The sequence below is a fragment of the Panthera pardus genome, unplaced genomic scaffold (genome assembly GCF_024362965.1).
Source record: "Panthera pardus isolate Hobbes unplaced genomic scaffold, ASM2436296v1 HiC_scaffold_2, whole genome shotgun sequence".
NCBI classification, from domain to species: Eukaryota; Metazoa; Chordata; class Mammalia; order Carnivora; family Felidae; genus Panthera; species Panthera pardus.
Genome location: NW_026526765.1, coordinates 99,381,479 through 99,401,906, shown reverse-complemented (window position 1 = coordinate 99,401,906; position 20,428 = coordinate 99,381,479). Strand labels below are relative to the sequence as shown.

The window sequence follows — 20,428 nt, the reverse complement described above, 5'->3', positions numbered from 1 at the left end:
CAGGAGACTACAGACACTGGAGAGGATGTGGAGAAACAGGAACCCTCTTGCACTGGTGTGAGAATGCAAATTGGTGCAGCCACTTTGGAAAACAGTGTGGAGGTTCCTCAAAAAATTAAAAATAGACCTACCCTATGACCCAGCAATAGCACTGCTAGGAATTTACCCAGGGGATACAGGAGTACTGATGCCTAGGGGCACTTGTACCCCAATGTTTATAGCAGCACTCTCAACAATAGCCAAATTATGGAAAGAGCCTAAATGTCCATCAACTGATGAATGGATAAAGAAATTGTGGTTTATATACACAATGGAGTACTACGTGGCAATGAGAAAGAATGAAATATGGCCCTTTGTAGCAACGTGGATGGAACTGGAGAGTGTGATGCTAAGTGAAATAAGCCATACAGAGAAAGACAGATACCATATGGTTTCACTCTGATGTGGATCCTGAGAAACTTAACAGAAACCCATGGGGGAGGGAAAGAAAAAAAAAAGAGGTTAGAGTGGAAGAGAGCCAAAGCATAAGAGACTATTAAAAACTGAGAACAAACTGAGGGTTGATGGGGGGTGGGAGGGAGGGGAGGGTGGGTGATGGGTATTGAGGAGGGCACCTTTTGGGATGAGCACTGGGTGTTGTATAGAAACCAATTTGACAATAAATTTCATATATTGAAAAACAAACCAGCTTAAAAAAATCTGTTGTTTATTAAAAACAAACAAACATTCCCCAGATAAACAAAAATGGAGACAATTTGTTGCTAGAGTACCTGAGAAGAAATACCAAAGGAAGTTTTTCATGTTGTAAGCAAGTGACCTCAAATGGTAATATGAATCCACATGAGAAAACAAAAAGCATCAATAAAGGTAATTATACATTATAGAACACAGAATGAACAAATATTTATTCCCCTTCCTTAACTGATTTTAAAAATCATTGTATAAAACAATAGGTATATAATGTATATATTTAGAAATAGCACAAAGGAAGTGTGTGGGAGCAAGGTTTTCTTGGGCTAGGGGAATGATACCAGATGGTAACTCAAATCCACAGGAACAAATGGAGAGAACCAAAAAGGGCAAATAAGAAGGTTAATAAAACAAAACCTATAAATACATACTTGCTTTCTTTTGTATTTCTTTACAAATCACAAAGTTTTATGAAGTCATAATTACAACAATGAATTGTTGCATTTGAGATATAAAAGGGGGAGAGAGGGATAGAGCTATATAGGAGTTACAGTTCTTTATCTTACTAGAATTAATTAGTATAGATATGAAGCTGATTCTGATAAGTGAATATATCATAGCATAAGCATTATGGAAATACTTCAAAAAATATGTCACTAAAGTCACTAAAGAAAAGTCACTAAAGAAACTAAAGTGACTAAAGAAACTAAAATGCTACACTGGAAAATATTCACTTAATGCAAAAGAAAGCAATAAAGGAAACATGGAGGAACAAAAAAGACATGAGACACATTAAAAACAAAAAGTAAAATAGCAGACATAAGTCCAGTAATATTAATAATGTTAATTAAATGAGAGTGGATGAAAAAACTTATTCAAAAAGTAGAGGCTGTCAGACTTAGTTAAAAGAAAAACAAGATGTATGCTATATGCTGCATATAAAAGACAGATTAAATTGAAAGAGACAAGAAAATTGAACTTAAAGGATGGAGATAGATAGATCATGCAAACAGCAACCTCAAAAAACTGCAGCAGTTATACTAATATCACACAAAATACACTTTACAACAAAAAGTAATACTAGAGATAACAAGAGACGTTTTATAATAAGAGGGTTAATGCATCAGGAAAATATAACAATTATAAACACACATGCACCTAATAAAAGAGCACCAACATACATGAAGCAAAAATTAAGATAAATAAAGGGTGAAACAGACAATTCAACAATATTATAGTTGTCAACACTCCACTTTAAATAATACATAGAACAAACAGGCAGAAGATCAATGAGGAAAGAGAAAACTTGAGCAATATTATAAACTAACTACCCCCAACAGGCATCTATAAAAAACCTTCTAACAACAGTAGAATAATTATTCTTCTCAAGTGCACATAGGATGGGCCACATGCTAGTTAAGCCACAAAGTAAATCTCAGAAACTTTAAAAAAAAATTTTTTTTAAATGTTTTTATTTATTTTTTTCAGACAGAGAGAGACAGAGCACGAGCGGGGGGGGGGGGGGGGGGGGAGGGAAGGGGAGAGGGAGACACAGAATTCGAAGCAGGCTCCAGGCTCCGAGCTGTCAGCCCAGAGCCTGACGCAGGGCTCAAACCAGACTGTGAGATCATGACCTGAGCTGAGGTCGGACGCTTAACCGACTGAGCCACCCAGGCGTCCCTAATCTCAGAAATTTTAAAAGGACTCAAAGAATACTAGGTATACTCTCTAAATGCAACAGAATGAAATTAGAAATTAATAAAAGAAAAAAATGGAACACTCACAGTTATGAGGAAATCAAACAACACACTCCTAAATAAGTAAAGGATTAAAGACATAATCAAAAGGCAAATACTTTGAGATGAATAAACAAACAACATACGAAAAATGATGGGATGCAGCAAAAGCAGTAGGCTAAAAGTAAATTTATAGCTGTAAATGCCTATATTGAAAAGAAAGAAAAATCTCAAATCAATAACCTGCACTTATAATGATGACACTGAAAAAAGAACAGCAAACTAAACACAAAGCAATCAGAAAAAAGGAAATAATAAATACTAGAATGGAAATAAATAAAATAGGCAATAGAAGAATGATAAAAATCAATGAAATCAAAGTGGTTCTTTGAAAATATTAACAAAATTGACAAAACTTTAGTGACAGTGACCAAGGAAACAAGTGAGAAGACTCAAATTACTAAGATCAACAATGAAAATGAGTGCACTACTACTGACCACACTGAAATAAAAGGGATTATAAGAGAAACTATCAATAATTCTGTGCTAATAAGTAACAAAAAATGGACAAATTTCTAACAAAATAAAACTACCAAAAATGATTCAAGAAGAAATAGACAATTTGAAAAAACCTGTAAGAGACTGAATTAACACTCCAAACACTATGTACATAAAGAAAAAAAAATCCAGGTACAGATGGCTTCATTGCTGATTACTATCAAGCATTTAAAGAGAATTTAATACTAATATTTTGGATTACCAATATTCTAAAAATAGAAAAAGAGAAACATTTTTGTGAGATCAGTATAACCTTAATATCAAACCAGACAAAAGACAACACAAGAAAACTAAAGACCAATATCTTTAATAAATATGGATGCAAAAATCCTCAAAAACATATTAGAAAACCAAATCCAGCAACATATAAAAAGAATTATATACCATAACAAAGTGGGATTTATCTGCTTTTCCAGGAATGCAAGGTTGGTTTAATATCCAAAGATCAATTAATGTTCTACATCATATCAAGAGAATACAAAACAAAAACCTTATGATCATCACAACCGATGTGGAAAGAGCATTTGACAAAATCCAATACCCTTTCATGATAAAGACACTCAAGAAACTAGGAAAAGAACTTGCTGAGCCTAATATAGCGCATCTAAGAAAAAACCTATAGCTAACATTGTACTTAACAGTGGAAGCCTAAATTTTTTCTAAGAAACATAGTCTCATCTTAGGGAAAAAACAGAAGTGTGATCTCACTGTTTTATTTCAATACTGCACTGGTGTTAGCCAGTGCAGCTACACAAAAAGAAATGAGAAGCATTCACAATGGAAAGAAAGAAGTAAAACTGTCTTTATTCATAGCCAACTTGATCATCTATGTAGAAAATCCAATGACTTCTACAAAAATTTACAGGAAGTAGTGAGTTTAGCAAGATTATAAAATAACATCTCAGTATACAAAAATCAATTGAATTTCTACCTATGAGCAATAAACAACCAAAAATTGACATTTAAAAAATATCATATATATTACTATCAAAAACATGAAATACTTAGGGATAAATCTGGTAAAAGATATGAAAGACCTGTATACTGACTCCTACAACTGCTGGGAAAAATCAGAAAATGTCTAAATTAACAGAGAGCTATATCATGTTCATGATTTGGACAACTCAATATTGCTGAGATGTCATCTGTCCCAAAATTCATCTACAGATTTAGCTCAATACCAATATAAATGACAGAACCCCCTTTTTTTTAAAAAAAGAAGCTGACAAATTCACTCTAAAATTCATATGGGATTGCAAAAGACCTAGAATAGCCAAAACACTTTACAAAAGGAAGAACAAAACTGGAGGACTAACACTACCTGGTTTTAACCCTTATTACAGAGCTGCACTAATCAAGACAGTATTCATAGTAAGATAGACAAATAGATAAACAGAACAGGGAGTCCAGAAATAGGCACATATATGGACAAATGATTTTCTACAAAGGTGCAAAGACAATTCAATAGAGAACAATTTTTTCAACACATGTAGCTGGAAGAATTGAATACCCATATTCAAAACTAGGAATTGGGATCTTGCTCTGTACTACATAAAGAAACTAATGGACCACAGACCTAAATTCTGGGAGAAAATCTTTGTGACCTTGGGTTAGACAAAGACTTCTTAGATATGATACTAAAAACGTAATTAGTCAAAGAGCAAATTGCTAAGTTGGACTACATCAAAATTTTAAACTTCTGTTCTTTATAACACAATTTTGAGAGAATGAAAAGGCAAAACTATATTAGGAGAAAATCTTTTTGCAAAGTATGTATTGGATAGAGGACTTATATCCAAAATGTATCAAATAAGAGAATGAGCAGCCAATAAAAAAACAGGCAAATATTTGAAAAGGAACTTCACCGAAGAATAAGTATGGATGGCAAAGAGCATACGAAAAGATGCTCAACATAACTAATCATTATGAAATGCAAAATAAAACCACAATAATAAACTACTATACATATGTACATATTATATACATACATCTACATTATATGTTAGTATGGCTAAAATTAACAGACGGATCATACTAAATGCGATAGTCAACAACTGGAAATAACCTAAATGTCTATCACAGATGAAATGACAAATTGTAGTACATACATACACACTTAGCTAAGTAAGAATATGGAGGAACCACAACACTCATCACAGCTGGTGGGAATGTAAAATGTTACTAACAACTTCGGCAGTTTTTTTAAAAGTTAAATATATACTTACCATATTTCATCCAGTCACTCCACTCCTAGGTATTTACCCAAGAAAAGCAAAAGCCTGTGTCATACTGAAATTTGTACACCAATATCCATAGTAGCTTATATGCGATAGTCAACAACTGGAAACAACCTAAATGTCTATCACAGATGAAATGACAAATTGTAGTACATACATACACACTCTAATGAGGATGACTCTCAAGTAATTATGTTCAGAGAAAGAGGCCAGACAAAAATGAACACATATGGTGTAATTCCACTTTTACAGAATTCTTAGAAGTGCAAACAAAAGTAAAAGGACAGAATGCAGACCACTAATTATCTGGAGTTCAGCATGGGAAGGAAGAAGTATGAAGGAGGTACACAAAATTGCAAAAAGAAACTTTTGGGGGTGATGGATATGTTCATTACCTGTTTGTGGTTATGGTTTCACAGATGTATACATACATCAAAATCTGTCAAAATGCTTAATTTAAATACACATAGTATGTATTTACTATGTAAATACATATGTAAAAACATGTAATTTAAATACATATGTTAATTATATCTCAATAAAGCTGTTAAGAAATAGCTGAAATATGAAAAGTTATATTAAAATTTTATTATAGCTGCTCCAGAGAAGTAGCCACAACTGCCAAAATTTGAGTTAATGTAACTAATTTACTAACTAAAATCTGAGTTTCTCTGGCTAATCTGATGTAGGTACTACTTAGCAGTAACTGGTTGACAGGTAAGCAAACAGGAACATCAAGAGACCTGAGATCAAGCCACTAATTTGGTCTTTAAACTACAATGTGAAATTTTAAAATTAATTTTTTTGCTCCTAACTTAAGTAAAGTTTTTTTAACTAGGAAAAGCCTTATTAACCAGCAATGGAAGGACTAGAAACAGTGGCCATTCAGATTAAATTCCAGTTAGCCTGGACCAATTTCTATTGAACTGGTGGCCCGTTAGCAAAGAAACATTCCAGGATTCTTAAAATCACTGCCATTCTGAATTCCTCTTTCAAAAAGTCAAAGTCAATGTAGGGAAAGGGGATAGGATGCCTGTTTTGTAGGCATTTTCTAGTAGAACAATTTTTTCCTCTTCTATTTATTAAAAAATTTTTAAATGTTTATTTTTGAAGGAGAGAGACACAGAGTGTGAGTAGGGGAGGGGCAGACAGAGAGGGAGACAATCTGAAGCAGGCTCCAGGCTCTGAGCGGTCAGCACAGAGCCCAACGCAGGGCTCGAACTCACTAGCCGTGAGATCATGACCTGACCTAAAGTCAGACGCCTAACCGACTGAGCCACCCAGGTACCCTTTCTTCTTCGATTTTTATGCATATGTGATATTGTTTTCATTGAGTCAGATTTATCCAAATTCCAAGTCACTTCTTATTTCTAAATTGAACTTCTATAGAAGATGAATTTATATCTATCCTTTATCTGGGTAAGCTTCAGCAGTGCACAGTAATTCCTAAAACTGTAGAACCAAAGATAGCTCCCATTTATTATTTTTATGTTGTTCTTAAATTCTTCCAGGGCCAATATAATTGACTAACTCTGGCCTGAGAGCCCAAAGGTACTAGTGACTAAAATGTATAGAGCAACCCAAAAGCATGATTTCACTAGCTAAGAATACAACGTTTTTGTCCCTTCATTCAAGAAGCCAGCCAAACCCTACATCCATAATCAGAGCTAAATGCCTACTTTATGAAAGAAACATTTATTTGCTTATAAAATTACATGATTTTAGAGAAAAAAAGGATACCTGTGTTTTGAATTCCAGAATGTTATTTCCTGGATTAATTCTTCCTAGTAATATCAGATCTTTTATCTGCATACATTTCTTTCTGGGAGCTGTGCTATTGTTTAAAGGCTTTTTTATAATATGTTGACGGCCAGATCCCGAGGAATAGGAGCTCTCACCATCATGAGCATGGGGAACAGCAAAAACTGATTTTTTAAGATATGATTTCATCTGATGCCCAGTAGTACTGCCTAAGGCATCAGTCCCTTGGTGTGCCGAGGATTCTAATGTCCCCCTAGGTGGCTGCTGGGAAGCTATTTTCCTGTTTCCTCTTTTCAGATCACAATTGGTAGGAGCCTGATCGCAAATAACAGTTGATAGATGGGCATCATTTTCGGCAAGTCTGCTTGTAGTCTCTGAAATATTTAATGTGCCAGTTACTGCTGAAGGACTACTGTAAGATTCATTCCCTTTGGCTGGAGTTTCTGTAAGATCATTTTCTTTTTGTGAATATTCTGCTTGAGCAAGAAAAGCAACAGGCTGGGATGGTAATTTAATCTTCTTAGTGCCATCTGAATGTCTCGATTTTGATAACCCATCCAAGGTACAGTCATTGACATTCTGTTTAGAATTCAGCTCATTTCCAAAAAATTCTTCCCTTCTCACTGTCTCTAAATTTACACAAGTGTTGGTATTTTGGCTGCCATTCCACGTTTCCAGAGATGACTGTGTTTCCTGTATGCTTCCACAAATAAGGCTGACAGGAGAACATGAACCTGAATGGGGCTGCACTGAATTTCCCAGACTGGTAAGCCTTTGGCTGTCCTTTTCACTAGAGATTTCTGAGCTGGATGGCAGCCTCTTCAAACCAGGACCAGACGCAGATGTAATGTTTTTATAGTTTTGAATTTTCTGGCTAATTTTTTTCTGTTTTTTTGCCACAACTAAAAGGCTCTTCTGTCTTGTGGCCAAATTAGCCAGTTGTTCTCTGAGGACTCCTTGCTTAAATGATTCTATGGACACTCTAGAGAAAGAAACAGAAAGAGAAACAAAAAAACAAAAACAATAGAAAACTTTTTTTAGCAATCATGTAGATTTTAAAGATACTTTGTCTCAATTTAAATTTTAATCAGCCCAAAGTACACAAGTATTTCCTTTGAAAGGAAAATGACTCTTAAGGTAAGTAAGACTGCCTTTTTCTGGAGGTGATGGTGTGGTTATCCACATTTATATTATTTATCAGTTGTGAGTCAACCCTGAAAAAAAAACAAATGTGGATTGTTTAGTTGGAAGGAGGAACACCATTTTTAAATTCAGAGTTTGCTTACCTGTTTATAGTGGAAAGGTGTATCGGGAAATAAAATTTGGGAGTAAGTTCCACTCAAGTTCCCTTAGAGCTATGGAGGAGTGAGACTGTTTTGAATAATTATATCTGAGCTGGACCTGAGAAATGTCAATCCATCAAGTAATTACTGTAATTGTACTCTGAACCTGTATTGAGGCACTTTCGGGTCCAGAGGGACTACTAGGACAAGCATTAACCTGTGTGACCACAATGGGCTTGAGAGCGAGAGAAAATGGCTGCTTCACACCCTTCTTTTGGTTATACCCATCTACACTACAGTGACCTTCAGGATACTGGACTCTTTGTTTCCAGTAGTTCTCAAACTTTTTGGTTTTATGACTGTTTTATACTCTTAAAAATTATTGAGGACCCCAAAGGGCCTTTTTTCATATGGGTCTATCTATCAATATTTACTGTTCTACAAAATAAAACAGAAAATTTTAAAACACAAGAATATACAAAGATACATCCCATCGGCTATTAGAATAATGATAGCACCACACATGTGGCCTCTAGAAAATTCCATTATACACTCATGAGAGAATGAGAGCCAAAAAGTTTCATTATAGAAACAGTTGTGACTTCATACACCCCTTGAAATGGTCTCAATGACCTTCAGGGATCACCCTAAAGCAGCTGCTTTAAGGGATAGCAATAGTATCACAGTTTAGGGTTGTTCGTACTGAACTTCAAGCAGACCAGATGTTAGAGTGAATAGTAGACGTAGGTGGAAGAAGCAGTAAGAATATTAGCAAACAGCTAGTAGCATAAAATACAAGAAGCTGAACAGAGGAGAAAAAATTAGTAATACCACATTTAAAACAGAGTTCAGACAGAAAATAAAAATGGTTTTAAGATTACAAGATTTTAAGTCTTACAATAGTATTAATAAGGACTTACACACCTACAAACCCAACTGCCTGGGAACTTCCCAAAACTCCAGGTATATTGTTAATCATAGAACATAAAGGAAAACTGAAGCTAGTCTTCTCCAAAGTTTACCTTCTCCAAAGGTAATTGACCTACCTGTAGGTCCTATAAGCTCACTTGCTTTATACTAACAGGAAAACAGAAAAGAGAAATAATCTGTAATATTTATTCACTGGGGAGAAAAAAGCAAAATGAAGATAAAAGATTTGTAAATGAAAATAGAAAACTGATTTTTAAATAAGTTCAGAAAAAAACTGAACATGCAATAGATGTCAAATGATTATAAGAATATAAAGAAAATTAGAGGGGTGCAGGTGGCTCAGTCATTTAAGCACCCGACTTTTGATTTTGTCTCAGGTCATGATCTCACGGTTTGTAAGATCGAGCCCTGCATCAGCGTGGAGCCTGCTTGGGATTCTCACTCCCTCTTTCTGCCCCTCCCCCAATGGTACACACACACAGCACTCACACTCTCTCTCTTAAAAATAAACAAACTTTAAACAAAAGAATATAAAGGAAATTAGAAAATAACAGGTGAATAAGGAACAAGGTCAAAAAGATAACTGCAACCCCATATTCACTGCAGCATTATTAACAATAGCCAAGACATGGAAGCAACCCATGTGTCCATCAAAGGCTGAATAAAGAAGATGTGGAATGTACAAATGTACACACACACACACACACACACACACACACACACACAGAGGAATATTATTCAGACATTAAAAAGAAAGAAATCCTGTCATTTTTGACAACATGCATAGACCTTGAGAGCATTATGTTAAGTGAAAGAAGTCAGACAGAGAAAAACAAATACTGTATGGTCTCACTCATATGTATAATCTAAAAAAACAAAAAACAAAAAACTACAAAACACAAAAAAATGAACTCATATATACAGAGAACAGATTGGTGGTTGCTAGAGGTGGAAGGTGGAGGGTGGGTGAAATGGCTCACCCATTTTGACCCCAGGTCAAAAGGTACAAACATCCAGTAATAAAATAGGTCAGTCATGGAGGTGTAATGTATAGCATGGTGACTATAGTTAATAATACTGTATTGTATATTTGAAAGTTCTCAGAGAGTAAACCTTAAAAGTTCTCATGAGAAAAAAAAAAAAAAAAAAGAAGGCATAGGTAGCTAAGTCTATGTATGAAAAACTAATAAAAATATGCCCAAACAAGAAAACAATATATCTTTCTCAAAAAAGGGAAAAGAAGAGGATATAATATAATCAGGATAAAACCCCTTAAAAGCCCTGAGAGTTTAAGACATACACAAAACCACAAAAAAACACATGGTTACACCACTTAGATAACATTTGTGATAGCAAAAAGAAAAAATTTTAGTGTAAAAAATCTGAGTTTACTATGGAAAGAAATTTATTTTGGGGATTCATGACCAGAGAGGCTGTCATAAAATTCTTGGCTATGGACAACTTTTTAAGATACTAAAATGTCCTCTTCTGAATATTTCAAGTAATAAAAAAGAAAAATATCTTTCTGGGAAGTACAATTCCCCATGAAGGTAATAGATTAGATGACCTCATGGTCATTCTTTGGCCCTAAGCAACAATTGTATTCTTAAAAAATTCCAGACCTAACTATTGTAGCTAAAAAGGGGTAAATTATGAAAATTCTAAAGCAGTTCTACTTTTTTCACTCACCTGTATTTTTTAGCCAGATCATCCCTTTCTGCCTTCTGTTTGGCAAGCACATTATCCATAACCTCTTTTATCTCTAACATCTTTTCAATGTATTGTTCTGGAAACATGGTAATAAAATAAAAAGTTAACTGAGAGATAGCAATTGTTACATTTGATCACAGAGGACTCAGCCTTACTGTTAAATTTTAAAAAATTTATTTCCCTACTCTGCTCCCCAGTATCAATGGCCCAGATATATAAACCAAGGCTCATTGAATTATGCCACCCTATGGAAGTACCCTGAAGAGGGCAGGCCAGCTTGAGTTCTAATCCTGCTACTCCACTAAGTTCTGTGACTCTGGACAAGACATATGTCCCCTTTGGTTACTTTTCTTATTTGTGAAATGAGGGTAGGAAATAAATATTTTGTTAAACTTACTTACTTTTAAAACACAAAAGGAACACATTGTAAGAAAAATTTTCAAATAATATGAATGTTTACACAGAAGAAAAGTAAAAAAGAGTATCCCACTTTCACCCCCCGTTTCTCCTCTTTTTTACTCCACAAAAGAGACTACTGTTAATACTTTGGGAGGGCACTTGTTGGGATGAACACTGGGTGTTGTATGGAAACCAATTTGACAATGAATTATATTTAAAAAAAAAAAGAATAAAGAAAAGACCTATTCTTGATTTGAAAAAAAATACTTTGGTAGCAGGGTACCTATTTGTGTGTGTCAATTTTTTTTTAAATTGTGTATTTATTTAATGCACTGTTCTATATATTTATACTATATGTAACTATTTATTATATTTACCTAATAATAAGAATCATGCCATCAGTTCTTGTTCTTTACACTTAGCATTTAGATAGGGCTATATGATATCTAAGTTCACAAAGATCTATATAAAATTATTTTTATAGGGGCGCCTGGGTGGCGCAGTCGGTTAAGCGTCCGACTTCAGCCAGGTCACGATCTCGCGGTCCGTGAGTTCGAGCCCCGCGTCAGGCTCTGGGCTGATGGCTCGGAGCCTGGAGCCTGTTTCCGATTCTGTGTCTCCCTCTCTCTCTGCCCCTCCCCCGTTCATGCTCTGTCTCTCTCTGTCCCAAAAATAAATAAAAAACGTTGAAAAAAAAAAATTTAAAAAAAAAAAATTATTTTTATAATAATTACTTAAAATTTTCCTATTTTCTTCCACTGCTTCCTAAGTAACAGCATCATGCTCTGCCCCATCCATCACAAGTCCACAAGATTTACACACAAATGCCAATTATGTCCAAGTCCACATTCCCAAGTAGTAAATGGAAAGGCTTAGATGAATACATTTTCTTTTAAATGACTTTATTTTGTTTTATTTTATTTTATGTTATGTTATTTTGTTTTATTTTATTTTATTTTATTTTATTTTACTTTTGGCTTTGTTTCTTACATTTTTTCCCTAATTATTTCAGACCAATGCATATTTTTCTAGATAACGTAGAGAAAATCAGTGGTGGGAAATGACATGAAGTTCAGAGTTGAAATTTTTTCCAAAACTTTCCTTTGCAAATCAGACAAATGACTTGATCAGTAAAGAGTCAGTGTTCCCAGAGTAGTTTCTGCCCATCACGCACTTGAATTTTAAATCACAGGTAAAAATAACATTATCATAGTAACCAAGAAAATTCTATGTATTTCTATAAAAAAGGATAGGAAGAATTTTACATGTAACTTGACACTATATACTTATTTATCAGATACATTAATCAGTGGTATCTTAGGGAGAACCTAGAATTGCTCTAATATATGTAAGATTTTAATATATGATAATAAAGAATGAGGATGACAGAAATTATTCAACAGATAAGAGGAGGGAAGTGGAACAGTTACGTGGGGGTGGGGGACTCTATTCTATCCTCATCTTGTGTCATGTGTGGAAAAGAGATTTCAAATGAAGAGCAGAGTTGAAATGCATAGGAAAAAAACAATATACAAAATGTTTAAAGTAAACATCTTTTTGGTCAGTTTGGTTGAGGCACTAAGATTTCTGATATCAAAGTGAATACAAGACATCAATAAGAAAAACCTACAGAAGGGGCACCTGGGTGGCTTAGTTGGTTAAGCGTCCGACTTTGGCTCAGGTCATGGTCTCATGGTTTGTGAGTATGAGCCCCGCATTGGAGCCTACTTCGGATTCTATGTCTCCCCCTCTTTCTACCCCTCCCCTGCTCACACTCTGTGTCTCTCTGTCTCTCAATAATAAATAAATATTAAAAAAAAAATTAAAAAAAAAAAAGAAAAACCTACAGAAAAATGTACAAAATGGGATCTGTTATTCCTGGACTCCTCAGCCAAATCACAGATATAAAAGGTGTCAGAATAAGGAAGTGGTGAATTTGTAAAGACACTTCTTCAGAGAGCTATTGCTCAACTGGATGGGAATCTCCATTCTCAACAGCCAGACTGAGAGGTGAGGTTTCTCTCTGTCTCAAGCCTAAGGAGGGCAGTTTCTCAAAGAACTGTTGAAGAGAGTAATAACTTTCTTTTGAGATGATAATGGACTCACACCTGGCTTGAAATCTAGAGGTTGAGGCCCTGCAGGGCAAGACATGTGGACACCAGGGGAAAGGGAGAGTTGTTCTTGTGCTGAAAGTTAACTATCCACCTTTCTAACCACAGGTCCAAAGTGCCAGGATCCTGAAGACTTGGTATGGAGCCTGCCCTGTGAGACTGACCATGGAGACTTCTACCTGAGAGAGAGTCTGTGTAGGTGGACCACCAAAAAACAAAACAACAACAACAAAACCAACAAAAAAACAGCAGCAGCAGCAGCAGCTGACAGAAGACAAAGAGGAGCCAGGGAAAGGAAAATGTGCACTGCCCTGCCACACCACAGGAGCCATATACAAGTTCAGAAAAGCCTCAGAAAATTGCTCTGAAGAGACTAAGTTTTAGACATCCGCCAAAGACTGATGGAGTCAGTGGCAGTCAGTATTTAGCCTAGTATTTAGGCTAGCAACTGCTAGCCAAGAACTCTAGAGTCCCGTTGCCTTACCGTTCCTCCCTTAAAGGGGCAGTGGGATGAAGATATAGGGGTCCTGACTAGTCAATGTATTGGTCATAAAAGAATAAAATTAATTTACAAAGCCTAGGGATGGGGAGGGAAGAAAAGTTTCTAATCTTAAAAGCATTAAAAGAAATAGCAAAGGAAAAAGGCTGATACATTTTATTATACAGATTTTAAAAATGTATGTACTTAAGCATAAAAAGACAGTTAAGTGGCTGAAAAACATATTTGCAGCAGTTATGGCAGAAAAAGAGTCAATAACTTGATTGTATAAAATGGCTCCAACTTATTAGCAGAGAAACAGGAACAGTCAATTCACAAAGCAGGAAAAAAAACTAGAGAAAAAATACCATTAATAATAAGGTAAGTGAAAATATGAGGCACATTTTTCTCATTAAACTGGTAAAATTAATTTAAATGAAAATACTGTTGCTATTAGCAGTGTAAAGGAAAACAAACACTAATGTGTGTTGGTGAAAGTGCAAATTAAATTAATATCTAATACTTTATGAAATAATTTATCAATACAAATTAATAGATTTTAAAATGTTTATAAATTTTTGAGCCAGTAGTTCCAAATCATTCCTATGAAGACAGTCCTAAATTCAAAAAGCTATATACTATAAAATAGCAAAGAAGTAGAAAAATGTAAATGCTCAAGAAAAACGGAAAAATTAAGCCCTGGAACATTTACAAAATAGGATACTAGGTAAACCACTAAGAATAATGGCTCTAGAGAGAAAATGTAAAGTTGGCAAGTTTAGCATGATCTAAAATATGTTTTTAATAATTTTATTGAGGTGTCACTGCATAACCAAATTCTTAGAAGAAAGGAAACAAATACAACAAAATACTGTGGTGGGACAGTAGGTATTTTTAGCATTTTTTTCCTGGTTTTTTGAAGTGTATTTATATGCCTTTTAATAAAAAATTTTTTAATTGGAAAATTCATCTTAGGTATATAAGGTATTATAAGTACTAAATAAAATATATGAACTATTCACATTTGTTTGGGAGTATACATTACACTATTTTGTATTATTTTCCTCAAAACATAACATGTTTACCATGTGTTAGGCCAAGATGAAAGAATGGGTGTAATTTAAAAGGAAATAATTTTTTAAAAGACTGTACAGTATGAACTAGGATAAGAGATGAATAGCTGTATCCTATTACATTAAAGATTGAGGAGATACGTTTAACTACTTAAACATTCAGATCTAAATCTATCAAGACCCAATTTTTACCTGTAATCGTTAACTCATGAAAACACAACTGTGAGCTATCAAAGATTTACAAATATTCAGTGAACTTTTGAGAAATTCCGATTAGTAGGTCAGGGATCAAAGTCAAATTTACTATTTTGAATCACTTGTCTTTTGTAAACAGGAAGACAGCTATGCTAAGATACTTACCTGGTGTATCTGCTCATCTGAAAGGTCTGAGGATTTGCCCTACTTGAGTCACAACTGCATATTCCTCTGCAGATCTGTTTTTAAAGAGCTACCATAGCTGCAGGGAGTAACATCATCTCCTCCCTAGTCACTATATTGTGCTTTCTTTTTTTCTTCACATCTTCATCTAAACATATCACCAGTAGTGGCTTATCTCTGATCATTGTTTCAAGTGTCTCTCATGTTACTTATGCTATATTTTGAGTCTTAGAAGTATCTTGATCAACAAGTACACTAACTACTGGTTTGCATAAATGACTTCGGATGCTCATTTCTGGCACTTTACCATCACAAAAAAAAGGCTACTTTCAGCCACTGTAAGCTTTGACATAAACATGTACCGTAAGAAGTTGAGGTAGTAATGACCTTGGATGTACGAAATAATCAAACTTGAGTATGGGTGCATACTTACCTGCATCTTCAGGGGTTCTTATTTCAAATTCTAGTAAATTTTCTTGTTTTTCTTCTATGTCTTGTAGAATGGCACTGATGGTATGATGCTATCAGATAAAAATATTAAAAACTTCATTACAAGAAGGCAGGTATTTCTCTCTGATATGCAATTGTCAAATGCACAGTAAAAGTGCTAAAGAAAGTGCTGCTACAATGCTTATTTTGCTTTATGTTCAAAATGTGTTCATGCTTTGTTTACCTGTATAAATGTTGCATACTTGAGGGGAAAAGTAAACTTAAATGTTTTGATTTATGTAGCAGATCTACTCCTGGCAAAAAGACTGTAAGAATAGCAACCATATAAAGAATCACAATTTCTCACTGACTTCTGTTACAATCATAGCTGTAGGTGAAACAAGAACAACTGAGAGCACATGATATTTAAAGACCACATATATGCAACAAGTTTACTTTAAGGCTCTGTGACTATCACTGCACACTATTAAAAATCTCACACATAATCTTAAAATACAAAACACTACTCTCTCAAAAACACAAACGGGATTTAAGGCCCCCTCCCCACGCCCTTGTCAGTAGTGACTGTCTTGCCTGGAATGCCTTCAATTAACTTTGCCCAGATCCACCTCTTTCCTATGAGAGATGTAATCATGGAGTAGATTCTGGAACTAGGCTGCCTGGGTGTGCTCTGGCTTCACTTCTTCCTAGCTGGGGGGCTCTAGCAAGTTACTTGTCCTCTCCTTGCCTGAACAGACTAACACATGTAAAATGCTTAGGACAGGGCCATTGCAAATTAAGATTTCAATAAATACTGCTTATTATATAAAACCCATCTCATACATGAAACCTCTGACAAATCTGATTCATACTGATTTCTCCTTTCTCAGAATTACTTAAGAATTGCAGTGCTACAAAACTTAGCATTAATATATATTATATCTTACATATTATAGTTCTCCCTCAAAATAATAAGATCTATAGGCAGGAGCATAGCTTTTGTATTTGTGAATGATTTCCAAACTGTTGGATATATAGCTGGTGCTCAATAAATGAAAACTGATGGACTGACTCATATTATCTATTCTTTAATGTATTCTCAATATACATTCATTTAAAAAATGTGTCAGTCCTCAAAGCCTTCTGAAGTATACTGCCCTGAAATTCTACTTTGGTGCCTACAAGGGACATGAAAAATGCACATAATAAACCCATCCAATTATGTGGAAAAGCAATATCACTGCTGTCATTTATGAAATGCATCAAAGCAGAACTATAAAATATAAATATGCAAAACAAACAAATGAGATTTATTTCTTTTTGTATCAAATGGCTATAAAAGCAAACTAAAGGTCTGAACTGGCTACGCCTCTACCTACAGGTCAGGATAAAGAAAACACTTTTTGGAGGTGATGTTCCTTTCTCTTTTGCTCATATTGTGGATGCACTCAGTCTTGGCCACTATGGACAATAACCTTTAACTCCACACAAGCTACACCTTCCACCATGGAGGGTCCAGAATAATCTTCCCCCCAAGAACCTCTTCTTTAGTCCTTCATTACTTGTTGTTTACCTTAAAAAAAAAAAGCACAACAAAAAACCCAACCTAGGATCTGTCTTTGGAATAAGCAGCTTTACATAGTTTATATTGTGCTTACTAAAAGCTTCACGAAAATTTTATTTCAATTTCCTATATTTACTGTGCTAGGACCATCTTTGTCTCTGACACCTCCTTTACAATTCTGTACAATATGGCACAGTGGTTACAAGCACAGGTTCTGTAGCCAGACTGCCTGGCATTGCTTTAGTTCTGGTACTGCTACTTAACAGAAATGTATTTGGGGAGTCTGTCATATAATAAGTACTCAGTGAATACCAACTATTAGTATTGTTATCACTTCTGTACTTCGTCTACACGGGTATAGAGGAGGCTGCCTACATGTTTTGATTGGACGGTGTTACAAGGTAGCCCCAAACTAAAATCATCTCAATTTCCTTTCTATCTGGCCATAGGCTCAACCCATCCCCAATGTGATTTGAAGTTTCCAACATTTAAAAGTTCACATTTACAAAAGATTCTTAATGACTTTAAAGTCCTTATATTTCTTTTGAGTTTTTCTTTCTTTCTTTTTTTTTTTTTTTTTTTTTGACTGGGAAATTCAGTTTTATTAGTTTTTTTTTTATTTTATTTTTTATTTTTTTAAATTTACATCCAAATTAGTTAGCATATAGTGCAACAATGATTTCAGGAGTAGATTCCTTAATGCCCTTTACCCATTTAGCCCATCCCTGTCCCACAACCCCTCCAGTAACCCTGTTTGTTCTCTGTCTTTAAGAGTCTCTTCTGTTTTGTCCCCCTCCTGTTTTTATATTATTTTTGTGTCCCTTCCCTTAGGTTCATCTGTTTTGTCTCTTAAAGTACTCATATGAGTGAAGTCATATGATTTTTGTCTTTCTCTAATTTCACTTAGCATAATACCCTCCAGTTCCATCCACGTAACTGCACATAGCAAGATTTCCTTCTTTTTGATTGCCGAGTAATACTCCATTGTATATATATACACCACATCTTCTTTATGCATTCATCCCTCGATGGACATTTGGGCTCTTTCCATACTTTGGCTATTGTTGATAGTGTTGCTATAAACATTGGGGTGCATGTGTCCCTTCGAAACAGCACACCTGTATCCCTTGGATAAATGCCTAGTAGTGCAATTGCTGGGTCCTACGGTAGTTCTCTTTTTAGTTTTTTGGGGAACCTCCATACTGTTTTCCAGAGTGGCTACGCCAGCTTGCATTACCACCAACAATGCAAAAGAGATCCTCTTTATCTGCATCCTTGCCAACATCTGTTGTCGCCTGAGTTGTTAATGTTAGCCATTCTGACAGGTGAGGTAGTATCTCATTGTGGTTTGATTTGTATTTCCCTGATGATGAGTGATGTTGAACATTAGATTCAACAAAAACCGACCATCAACAAGGCTAGCATAGTCAAATTCACAAAATACTCAGGCAAGGAGAGAATCATGAAAGCAGCAAGGTAAAAAAAGTCCCTTACAAGGGAAGACAGATCAGGTTTGCAGCAGAGTTTTTCTTTTTTAAAGTTGGTTTTCTTTTTAGGGGCACCTGGGTGACTCAGTCGGTTGAGTATCCAACTTTGGCTCAGGTCATGATCTCAGAGTCTGTGGGTTCGAGCCCTGCATGGGGCTCTGTGCTGACAGCTCAGAGCCTGGAGTCTGCTTCCGACTCTGTGTCTCTCTCTCTCTCTCTCTGCCCCTCCCCTGCTCATGCTCTGTCTTTCTCTGTCTCAAAAATAAATAAAAACATTAAAAAAAAAAAAGAAAATCAGAGACTCAAGCCTATACTACACATGTGTGTAAGAACTAAATTTATATAATTTGTGTGGTTCAGGAACTCAAACTGAGAAAGGAGCATAAAAACTTGTGTGAAGCTGATAAACTTCTAAGGGCCCCAGAAGAGGCAAATGTTAAACACGAAGCCTAGGCACACCAAAATTCCCATAGTAATCAGTCCTCAATGAAATGAAATCATAACAAAAAATTAAAAACCACATAAAGAATCATGTTATCATGTGAGACTCAGGAAGAGACTTAAAATTCCTTTTAGTTTTATTTTGTTCTTTCTTTAAAACAAAAATTCGAAAAGCAAAGAATTTCTAGAAATAAAAAAGAGTCATTTAAATTAAAGTTTCAACATATGAGTTAAAGAGAGTAGAAATATGGGTTAAATAGAGGAGAAATATTTGAGGAGAGAAATAACTAAACAGGAGAGAGGTCAAAGGATAGTACACAGAATATAGTGTGTAAAGTTAAAGAGATGGAAAATATGAAAAAGATACTAGAAGATATTAAGACTAGTCTAACCAACATCTAAACAGAAGTTCAAAAAAAAAAAAGAAAAAAGAAAATTACTGAGATGGAGGAGAGGCAATTTTCAAAGGTATAAAGACTAAAAGTTTCTGGAATACAAATGAGAAATGTGCCTTCACATTAAAGGAGTATTTCTAGGCCTGAGTTTAATTAATAAAATGCTCCACATTTAGACACAACTTAGTGAAACTGGAGAACATAAAAGCTACAAGATTATCTATAAGGGAATGACAATTAGATTGACAGGTGACTTTCTGTCCATTATTAACAGATACCAGGAACCAACGTAAATCATTTTCAAAGTGCTAAGGCAAATGCAATTTAGTTTTAATACAACTTAAAATATTTATGCTATAAATTAGTTGATTAACAATAGTTGAAGTTCAAAGAATAATACTGTCTTCTCTACAATGACTAACAGAAAGCATATAAGAGAAGTCTAACTTCTCTTCAAAATAGTATTTCATTGAGGATGCTACTTCACTTAAGAAATTAGTTTCTAGTAACCTTTGTGTTCTTATCATGTTACACGAATCTTATCAATTAACATATTTTTTATTGAGCAACTACTATGTTATTTTTGTAAAAATATATTTTTATATGAGGAGTTTCAAATACAGCAAACACTACCACTATAAACCATGTGATATCCAGATTGGCTAACCCAGGTTGCTTTCCTCTTTTCTGTCTGGAGTCCAGCGTCTTTTTTACCCACTATGAATCCCAGACATTTTTTGGGAGTGGATGGGTGAAGACACACTATGA

The 20,428-nt window shown here is 34.9% G+C and overlaps 1 protein-coding gene across 4 annotated transcripts in view; it reads right to left on the bottom strand.

The window, feature by feature from the left end:
* ANKRD31 (ankyrin repeat domain 31) overlaps positions 1–20,428 on the bottom strand; it is a 127,883-nt gene that overhangs the window by 24,852 nt on the left and 82,603 nt on the right. For all 4 annotated transcript variants that reach the window (XM_053907269.1, XM_019463000.2, XM_019463001.2 and 1 more), the window contains 3 exons: positions 15,778–15,865; positions 10,885–10,981; positions 6,962–7,964 (listed from right to left, as the gene is read on the bottom strand). In XM_053907269.1, the coding sequence (XP_053763244.1) occupies positions 6,962–7,964; positions 10,885–10,981; positions 15,778–15,865 (1,188 nt within the window). The remainder of the gene's footprint in view (positions 1–6,961; positions 7,965–10,884; positions 10,982–15,777; positions 15,866–20,428) is intronic.